Consider the following 11080-nt stretch of genomic DNA (forward strand, 5'->3'; position numbering starts at 1 on the left):
GTTACGAATACTCTATTTTCAACTATCAGATAGTATACATTTTACGGACTCAGTGGGACAGGGATTAAGATAGTTTAACCCTCGCGTATTAAAGTGAAAAGTATAGCATAGGAGATACTAGGAGGTCCCTTATAGACCTCAATTAAAAATAAGTAAGTATTAGTGTTTCGTACAGAAGTCTTTTACAGATACATTTTAAATCAATACTTTATTTCATTGCACTCCAACTCAGACTATCATATTCGACATCACTAACATCGTCAATAGAAAAGAAGTACTAGACCTCGTCACCAGATAACAGGCGCAACTACAACCCAGAGTAGTCAAATCATGTCATCTTCTTGGGATTGTTGCTTGAAGTAATGGGCTCTAGCCCTTTGAAACTAGGGACTTTGTTATTCACAAGGTGTTCAAAATCTAAGCAGGTTTGGATATATCTATTGTTTCAAACAGTAACCTGAGGAAGAAAGAGACAAGGTCACAAACATTGTAGCGTAATTGTAAGAAAATTGTTTTTACTACACACTCAACTTACTTCATTATATCAATAATGAAGTAATTCTCGGAATCAATATATTAGTAGTTTCTATTATCCATTGAATATTATGTAAACAACGAATTTGCCTCGTTTGCTAAGAAGAAACATTAAAAAAAAAGAGGGAAATGATTGCTTACATGGGTTACCTTTGGATCCTTTTACAACCCCGATGGTAAACAATAATTTTTAACATAAAAGCAAAACAACAGGAAACGGTATTTTGTGTTCGATATATTAAACATACACAGGGGAGAAAATACAAGAACAGACATTTAGATACTAATGTTCATTTAAAAGATATACTGCATTAAATGTCTCTAGGGTCCCAAAAGGACCTCACGGTAGTACACGGGTAAACTTTTGTTTAATTAACTTATTAACTTACAGTTACTTAGCAAAAAAGCAAATATATATATATATATATATATATATATATATACAGGGAGTTAATGAACTATACCGTCAAAGTGTAAGACGTGATTCATCACATCAAAATAAGAAAACAATGTTCATGCGGATCTGTGGAGAAAAGTACATAGTTTAAGAGATACGGTTGTCCAAAATCGTCAAAAAGCTAAATTTCAATACGCGCTATTTCTAATTTAAAAAAGCCGTGGAATGGTGGCTATTTCAGCGTAAAGGAAATCATACGTACGTAATCCAAATATGTATATTTCATCATTATGCAATGGCTGTGCAAGGGATTCTCAACAAGGTATAATTCCCAGACATGCTTTAAACAGAATTCTCATATATGGTATGATTAAGGGTGGGTCCAAAATATGCAAAATGTTCAGTTTTGACAGCACTAAACACGGGATGCTTTGGCGGAAAGTTGGAATTGTTAGGCACCATCAAGGCCACTGTCCATTCTGCTCGGAATAGCGCATGCTGTGATGATTTGTTTCGTGCTTTTAAGTGAAAAATATGTGAAACATACCATGCCAAATTTCATCGCAGCATACATAATTTCGAACGCGAGGAACCGTGAAGCCGGCGGTCTCTAACACTTCCAACTTTCCACCAACGCATCAAGTATCTACTGTTGTTAAGGTTTACCTTTTGCATACTTTGAACCCACTTTGAAATCATACCATATCAGATAGTTCTTTTGAGAGCATATATGAGAATTATACTCTTTAGGAAAACCCTTGTACAACCATTGCATATTGATGACATATGCATATTAGGATTGCATATGTATAACTTCGTTTACACTAATATAGATCACCACTCCATGATTTCTGGAATTCGAAACAGTCCGTATTGAAATTTAGTTTCCCCACGATTTCGGACAACCTGAACCGGAGCTCTTAAACGTATGCAATTTTCCCCACGGGTAAAGAAAAACGTTATTTTCTTTCTTTCTTTTTTTCTTTTCTTTTCTTTTCTTTTCTTTCTTCTTCTTTTTTGCATCTTGATGTGAGGAATTACCTCCTATAGCTTGTTCTCATAGTTCATGTGCTTTAAGAATTATTAAATCACAAACATGGTCATTTTCATTTTGATAGGATGTTTCTAGACAACACCGACAACGTTTGGGAGATGATTCCTAACACCAAAATAAGACAAAAAGTGTAGACAAATCTGGGTGCACAAATGCCCCCTTTTGGAGTTACAGGCTGTCGAAAACATGAAAAAAAGACCTTTAAAGGTCCATAGCCCCAAAACTATGAGACCTACAGTAGTCGGGTCAAGACTTCACTATTTAACTAGTATGTGTCTTGTCCAAACATTCATATTCCAGAATCCTGTGGTACATCCGCAACAATTTTTATAAAGGTAGTTGGTGAGTACTTCGAATTATATGCCCGTAGCCAAACTCGTTCTATAAAAATTGTTGCGGATGTACCGCAAGATTCTGTAACATGGTCTAATTCAACCAATATTGGTACACGAATGATTTACAATGTGAGAAAAATTGCTGTGGAGTAAGACGTTCCGACATCTGCTGTGAGTGGGGTAGAGAGGGCTGACGTAAAAATAATCGAAAACGGCGGATATTAGTGTTGAATAAACAGCCATTGTAGTCGATGGTATAAGTATTGACACTCCCGTTTCCACTAAGTCCAAATTCAGCTCCCAATGTGACTAAAACACCTCTAGCACTCCCTGGGTGAGATCGGAAGGGGTGAAATGTCAAAATAAACGTAAACAACACATATTAGTGTCGAATCCAAAGTTTTCGGAATCGCTAACATGAATACCGACACTCCGGGACTGTTTATGTCTTTGCTCAGCGCCCATCGGCACGGTGGATGAGAAAGAGTGAAAGATATAATATCCAAAATGACAGAGAATAGTGTTAATTCCATAGTTCTTGGGTCGCAAAAACGACCAACCCATTTGCAATAACTATTCGAACATCGTATCTAAATTAGTGTGGGTTTTCAAAATGTCAATTTGATTAAAGTGTGTATTCTATGAGGGCAGTAGGCAAGGGCGACCATCAGGGGGGGGCAAGGTGAGGTGCTCGCCCCCCTAGAGGAAATCGTACTTCGGAATATCGAAAACCCAATTGAATTTTTACATTAGTTACAGCAAAATTTGAGCCTATATTTGAAATATCGAGTATACTTGCCCCCCCTTGGAATGCACAATATGGGCGCCTTTGGGAGTGTGTTTCAAAATTTAAGCCGAAGCTAGAATATCTTATGGATTATTATTATCATACTCTCGTTGAAATGTGTCCTAAGGGGATAGGGGATTCAAATATTTCCGATACACTTATTCTCACCTTCCGAAGAACGAGTATTTTAGTTAGTTTATTATATAAAAATTGCCTTCTCATGTGGTCACCAATATCCTCAAAGCTTGCACTAGTTATTTTCTACTTCTTTCCAACATGTTAAAACCCAGAACATTGTATGCCTTTCCAAGACCCTAGTTCTAGACTCTAGTTTCTAGTTTTCTTAGCTTAAATTACAGATTTCATGATTCAGTTTGTATAAGGTTCATGGAGAGTAAGTTAGGTAATTTAGTATCCGATTCCAAGTCTTCAACCCCTGATCTTCAGACTAAAACACTACCATTGGTTTCCAGATATTATTTTAAGAAACAAAACTCCATATTTAAATGTAAATATGGATATTCGTCTTCCGATTTCAACGTGAAAATGCCACTTACATAATGTTTTTGTTCTTCTTTCCAGATAAGATGTCCTGTGAAGAAAATAATCAGAACTCTCTCGAACCTCTCAAACGACCTCCAGACCCAATCTCGAATCAAAGTCCAGCGTCCGATTCTGAACCAAAACCAGTCCCTAATGCGTATCCTGCATGTTCAGTTACCCCCAAACAAGGGTTCGTTCCAACTCGTGAACAATGGATTTCGATCCGTCCACTGCTGCTGCTGTTCCAGGAATATCGTTACCTCTTCCTGCAGTCACGATCCATAACTGATTTTCTCATTTTTACTAATGCTAAATGGTTTTCAATGTGTTTGGATTCAGAGATGGTTACTAGAATAAACATGGCTTCTCGAGAGAGAGAAAAGGACGATTATAATCTTAGGTTGGAATCTGAAATGAAGAGAAATGCCAAAATGGAGATTCAGCATAGAAACGAGATTAGAGAAAAGGAAGCAGAAATTGACAATCTACGAAAAACTAGGAATTTATTAGACCGAAATTTGTACTCAATGAAGGCTCTCTTGAGAAAGTACAAGCTGATGCTAAGAAAGAAAAATGTTGAAGTAAGTAATTTCTGTATTTATACAATTACTATAAACTTATGATGCATATGCGAACATTATGTATCTAAAACTTTTTTTCTGCTGTTTAGATTTTTTAGCACTGAGGATTACTAAAACCACACTTTCATTATATGATTCTTTATAGGGTTTACAACTTCAATAAGTTATAATTCCTTATTGGGACCAGATATTGGCTTGGGTTATATGTCGTAATACTGCAAAACACTTCAAGTTTGACTCACGTAGTTAGTTGCGGATTTGACCACAGGCGGCGCCACCGGTCAGTCGTTGAAAATGGAGACTTTCATTGGTGCGGAAAGGGGCCGTCCACATATTACGTAACGCTATTTTTGATCAATTTTTACCTCCTTCCTCCCCCTTTTCACACTTCGTAACTCAAGGCCGAACCCCTACCCCTCCGTTACGTAACACATTTTTATTTTTTTTTTTGTTTTTTCACCAATTTTGCTTATTTTGGAGGTTATTATAATCAAAAAAAATATTTTTAATGGTAGAACTTTTTATTACAAATGCTTGTATTCTGAATATATTTGCAGTGTTTTTCGCCAATAAATCAAAGTACGTATTAGAAAAGAGTAGAACCGTAATAATATTTTAACCCCATAAGGTTTTTACCATTCTTAATTCTTCAAAACTGCATATTGTCATTTTCCCAAGATCATATCCTTCCTTTTAGGTTTCCAATGATAGCAATGAGGAAGTATTGCCCGAAGATGCAGGTGAAACAGCATCTAACGAACTGACATCGACCTGATTTTCAGGGATCCAGAATGCTTCGTGCATTTTAAGTCCGCCAGTATCGACGATGCAAAGTTCTCTTTCTCGTCGACCACAGATTCGAAATACTGCACATTTGAAGGCAGCAGAGACATCTCATTTGTAACAAGCTTTCGAGCATCTTCTCGGGACTTCAGTTTACCCTTTTCAAATTCTTCTTGTCCGAAATCAGTGCGAGAATGCGAATAAACTACATTTCTTCAAAAATATTCAAATCCAAAAATCAAATAATAATAATAATAATAATAATAATAATAATAATAATAATAATAATAATAATAATAATAATAATAATAATAATAATAATAATAATAATAATAATAAGTAGGAGATAAATGCCCTACGAATTAGGTTTCTAATTGCTTATTTTGATCTGCAAATCTTTTATCGTTCCGTCGTGGAAATTATTATTACACGAAAAAAAATTTTCTATTTCACATGCGAAACTCCTTAGAAAAAAAAAGGAGTGATAATGATTGAAATGAAAGGTTTTAGATAATATTCTCAGAAGTAGGAGTGGGAACGCGAACGCATTTTCAAGCGGTAGATGATCGATAACTACTAACTCCAGAAAAGCGTGTGCCATAAATCCAATGCTGCGATAGCCATACAACGGTGTTTGTGAATTTTAATAAAAGCAAGGTTCGTCACCAGTCATGCTGGTGTCTAGTGCGTCTTTAAATCCCGTCTGTATGATTCAGTTTATATAGGCTATAGTCGCAATTTTCCAAAACAATAAAAATATTCATTTATCTATATATATATAAATGAAAGTGACTATGTTTGTAACTTAATAACTCTTAACCACCCGCCCGACCTCGATCAAATTTTCAACATAGATGAAGTTCTGGCCTGGGGTGTGTTTTTTCATCATTTCACTTTGAAGGTGCAACTTGGGGAGGGGGAAATATATAAGATTTATGGAAATAACCGATGTTAATATCAAATTCATAGTTTTCGAGGTCGCTGAGATAAACAGTGATATTTCCGATGCCATTTAAATTCAAATTCAGCCCCACAACTTGGGGGAAGGGGAGGGGTAGCATATAAAAATTTTCGAAAATGACCAATATTAATGTCGAGTCCATAGTTTTCGGAGTCGCTGAGATAAACAGTAACGCGTTCAATGCGATTTAAATTAAAATTTAACCCCGCAACTTGGGAGAGAGAGAGATATAGTCCTATAAAAATGATCGAAACTGACCGATAGTAGTGTCGAATCCATAGCTTTCGGGGTCGAGGACATGAACAGTGGCACTTCTGATGCTGTTTAAATCCAAATTCAGCCCCCATTAGTACACCTATAATATTTATGGTGACATGTAAAAATAACTGAAAATTGCTTATATTAGCGACGAATTCACAGTTTCTGGAGTCCCAGAGTAGTGTGGTGACAGTTTTGGTGCCCTTTATGTCCAAAATAAAAGATATTTTCCCCTTGCAAAGAACGGGTATTCTGCTAGTTTATTCATGAAAAAAAAAAGAAAAGAACTGAATAAAACTATTTATTTAAAAGATTGCATATAAATCTGAGAATAAAAATAAAAATTACAGCAAAAAAAAAAAAAAAAGCGTTACGTAACGAAGACCTAAACCTCCTCCTCCCCCTTGTCATGCTTCGTAACGCAAAGCCGAACCCCTCCCTCCTTTGTGGCGTTACGTAATATGTGGAAGACCCCAAAGTGATAAATGCGTGTTTTGGTTTGAAGGAAGGAAGTCAGTAACGAGTGTACAGCGTAGGTTTCTGTTGGGGTTTGTGAACGATAAGGTGTACACCCCTCCCCTACCTGATAACTGAAACATCATATCACAACAGCCATCATGGACGTTACTCCCCGAAATGCTGGTTACCGTTTGCCAGGAAATCGACTTTCGTTGGAATGTGTCCAGGATGACCGCAGGCGCACACATTGAGTCATGATGGATTTGTCACAAAAACCTTTGCAGTATAATGACATACAAGCCAACCCTGTATGTGGTTCCAATAAAGAATTATAACTGATTGAAGTTGTAAACCCTATAAAGAATCACTCTGTATTTGTAGCAATGAAATTTTTTAACAAAATTAGAAATTATGTCATGTCATATCAAAATCAGATACCTGTAATACAAGTTGTAAACGATGCTTTTGATTGGCCGAATAAAGTTCAAATCTACAAAACATCGAACAAACAAAAACTGGTTGTTATGGTTGCACTGCTGTTTGGTTGTTTGCCGCGTGTTAGGCCCCGTTTTTGAGCAAAATATCAGTGTTGATAAACTAGTTGTTACGGCGTGTCTTTGACTTTAGCTTGGTGTCACACTCTGGATTAGTCCGGCACAGCATCAAAATTATTTGATATCAAACTTACTAGTTGATGGGTGACCAGTGGATGCGTATTACTGCGCACGTGTCAAATAGTTTGCAGTGGCCAGCTGAGAAGGAGAACAATTTTGGATACTCAGAACGCATACGCTATAAGCTTTACTCCAGCTGACATGGTGATTTGCAGCTCACCGGTCCATATTCGTCGGCACAAACTCATCAGAAAGTAGCTTATCCTCACTAGGGTAGTCGATCAAAGCTAGTCGCCCAGAAGTAGATCAAATCAAGATTAAACTATCCTGAAATTCAACCGTCTGAAGGTTGCAAAGGCCTTGACAAACAAGAGTGGAGACGAGTAGTATGTTTGACAAGAGGAGATGTATCGTATCATAACCGCTGGGCATTCGTGTGATCCATGCCTTAGAACAGCGTAACGTCACTGGATCGGGACCTGAAACGCAACAATTGATACTACGAGGGATGCACGTGAAATGTATGAATTGACGAGAGGCCAAGAGTTACTAATAAATTACACTTTATTAAGTTGTAAAAGAAAATAATAAAAATCTACAAGTGAATTACTCATTAATCATCTACGCTTACTTAGCGTTGTTTACTAAATGCAGGGTGTCTCAAAGGTCAATTGACTTAGCATAACTCTGTCATTATCAGAGTTACAATAAATGTGAGAGGTGAAATCGTCTCCAAATACAATGTTTTCAATCTAAAGTGAAGGATTTTTTTTTTAAATTGGACGAGCTGTTTGGGCTGTACACTCTTTATGCACCCAATGTTGAATAAAATGCAAAGTTGCCCATTACCAGGGGCGGGGAAGGGAAGGACGCGACTGAAGTTGGACAAATTTTGTAAGAGTATGATGAATGAGGGCATGTTTGAAATGGGACTGGGCCATCGACACGTTAGCATAACAGATAGTAACTTCATTCACTTATGTTGTGGATCCAGGTAAATGACAACGTTTCATTTTCATTTAAATTGAGCGCACAAAGAGTGTATAGCCCAAACGGTTTGTCCGATTTAAAAAGTTTCTTCACGTTAGATTGAACACAACATATGGAGATGGTTCCCCCTTTTACATTTGTTGTAACTCTGATAATAACAGAGTAGTTCATGTCCGGGGACTTTTGAGACACCCAGGTATGCAACTAATATCGACGAAGGGTATGAACTGAAAGCTATATGTTCGTTCCTCAATCCGTAATGAGGTTAGGGTAGTATTTGCTGTAGTTGTCCATGGGTTTCTGGTTTAGGCGCCTTGGTCCCTGATCCAGGGACAATGGTCCCAGTGGTACATAAGACCATATCTCTAAAATTTGGCAATGGTCACCCTGGACCTCACCGGGGCGGGAGGAGTGTAAATGATCATGGTATGTACCTCTATAGGGTTTTAAAATGAAATGGAATCTTTGAGTTTTACGTCCCACGGTTATGCCGGCTAGACTAAAGGAGACGGTGATGGTGAGAAATGAATGAAATTGATGGAATGAAAAGTGGGAGGAAACGGGGGAACCCCGAGAAAACCCACGCACACCATGTTTGTCCACCACTATGTTCACCTGGCGCGAGCTGGGATCAAACCAGGGATCCCAAACACCAGAGGAATGCTCTACCATTGAGCCACCACGGCCTCAACTATAGGTTGGATGGTGGTCCTTCTCGGTACCTTTTATGTGTATAAAATGTACAAAAGTCAAAATTTTTGAAGTTTCTGACCTATTTTTTCATCTTTGGTGAGGTTTTGTCACGTTATGAATGAGTATATGAACCCATCCTTTTTCAGAGGACAGGATATACACTAGCACATTCTTCTAAAATTTTGGAAGGAGTATGTATAGCCAACTATATTTTTGACACAGGTCGTTCCAGAATCTAACTCACTAGTCACTATTGCAGTAGATAATTGCACATTACCTCTATTGTTCTAAGTGAAAATATTTTTAGTAGGCGATTTTCCCCACCAATGCATGGTTGCCGTCGATTACCCTTGTTATCTGATTATCCTAGTTTCTCTCTTTTACGTATTGAGGTACTACGAACAAGTTGAGATACTCTGTATCTCCTCTCGGACCCAATAGTACGTGTAAGTCACTATTTGGGAGAAGGACCATGGCCGCTGCTCTCCCCAAGTATTTACATGTGTGACTAAGACATGTATGATACTGGCAATTTGGTTAGACATGTCTCTCAATTGACTCTCAATTGGCTACAATTTTCCTTCTTTGACAATGGCAGAAGCATGGTTCTATGCATCACTAACGTATGCCTTATTACATGTTAAAATTTGTACTTGTCCATCTTGCGTGCTGCTTAACTAGCCCAACGGGGCCGAGGTGGCTCAGTGGTAGAGCATTCATCTCCGGTGCATTGAATCCTTGGTTCAATCTTAGCCCCCGCCAAGTGAATTTTGTGGTGGACAAACACTGTGGGGGGGGGGGTTACTCGGGGTTCTCCCGTTTCCTCTCACTATCTTCATTCCACCATCTCATTCAATTCTCATTATCATCGTCTCCTTTAGACTAGCCGGCACAATCGTGGGACGTAAAATATAAAAATTTCATTTCATTTTATTTAACTAGCCCAACATCACGCTAGCAAGAGATCTCATTCTACGAAGTGCTACTAATTATTAAATTCAATGAGATTTATTCGTGTTTAACGTCAAATTTCAGCACAATACGAGACAGTCCCACCTTAAACCACTGATCGGGTTTGTATCGAAGGCACATATCACTCGTAGTACTCACTCGCATAATTTAGATGTTTTACTAAACTATGTTTCCATGATTTTGGTAATAAAGTATAGTCATTAGTGATTTTGTTCTTGTATTTAATAAGAATTTCAAAAAAAAAAAAAATGTAAATTTATCATTTTCCAGGAATGCAAATCAATGAAGCAGCGCAAAACGCAGTTGGCCAGTGACAAAGGGGTCAAGCGCCTTCATAATAATAAGAAAGAAGAGGCCACAGAAATTAATGGCGTGTCAGAGAACAACAAGAGTCCAAAGATTAATGTCAGTTCCGAAAGCACCAATGAAGTATCGCGCCAATTGACTCTCGAAGAATTCCTTAAAGTGATGAATCTGAAGAGGCGAAAAGTTGGTGGAGAATGAAGTTTAAGAACTTAAGTACGTATGCTTTGGGAGTACTGTACAAGACATGGCAGATAAGCTTCTTCGATAAAGCTTTACAAAATTTGAATTCAACAGTATTTTAAATTTTATACTATGAACACAAACCGAAAGTTGTAAAGATTTAACTGAAAGTAGCTAATATATATATATATATATATATATATATATATATATATATATACAATAAAAGTCATAACAATCGGTTTAAATTTGATGTAGTTGAAGGCAATGCATGAGTAATACGTAATAAATACGAACTTTTTTTTTTAAATAAATGTGTGTGTGTTTATATATCCACTATGCGTTCTGTACAGAAACAAATCTAATATTAAAATTTGTAATACAGATCATTGATTCACAAGTTATTAATCACCGAATTTCGGTTTGGACTTAGTGAAATGAAGAAATTTCACTAAATCACGATCAACAAAAACGAATCCGAACTTTAGCATATGGCAATACAGGCTGACGAGCTTTCGAGCTTTGTATGCATACATTCGACAATAGTAAATGGTATGCAGATCTTCAGTTTGAGATTTAACACGTCAACGCCCAATGCCAGCTACAGGTGACAGTACTTTAAAGGCGTCTTCT

General features: G+C 37.3%; 1 protein-coding gene across 2 annotated transcripts in view; it reads left to right on the top strand.

Annotated features, from left to right (window-relative positions):
- LOC145673800 (uncharacterized) overlaps positions 1-10642 on the top strand; it is a 75352-nt gene extending 64710 nt beyond the window's left edge. For both annotated transcript variants that reach the window (XM_081743560.1, XM_081743561.1), the window contains 2 exons: positions 3690-4231; positions 10232-10642. In XM_081743560.1, coding sequence (XP_081599686.1) covers positions 3690-4231; positions 10232-10465 — 776 coding nt within the window. In that variant the 3' untranslated portion in view covers positions 10466-10642. The remainder of the gene's footprint in view (positions 1-3689; positions 4232-10231) is intronic.
- The last annotated feature ends 438 nt before the right edge of the window (positions 10643-11080 follow it).

The sequence above is a fragment of the Thermobia domestica genome, chromosome 17 (assembly GCF_964235325.1).
Source record: "Thermobia domestica chromosome 17, izTheDome1.hap1.1, whole genome shotgun sequence".
Taxonomy (NCBI): domain Eukaryota; kingdom Metazoa; phylum Arthropoda; class Insecta; order Zygentoma; family Lepismatidae; genus Thermobia; species Thermobia domestica.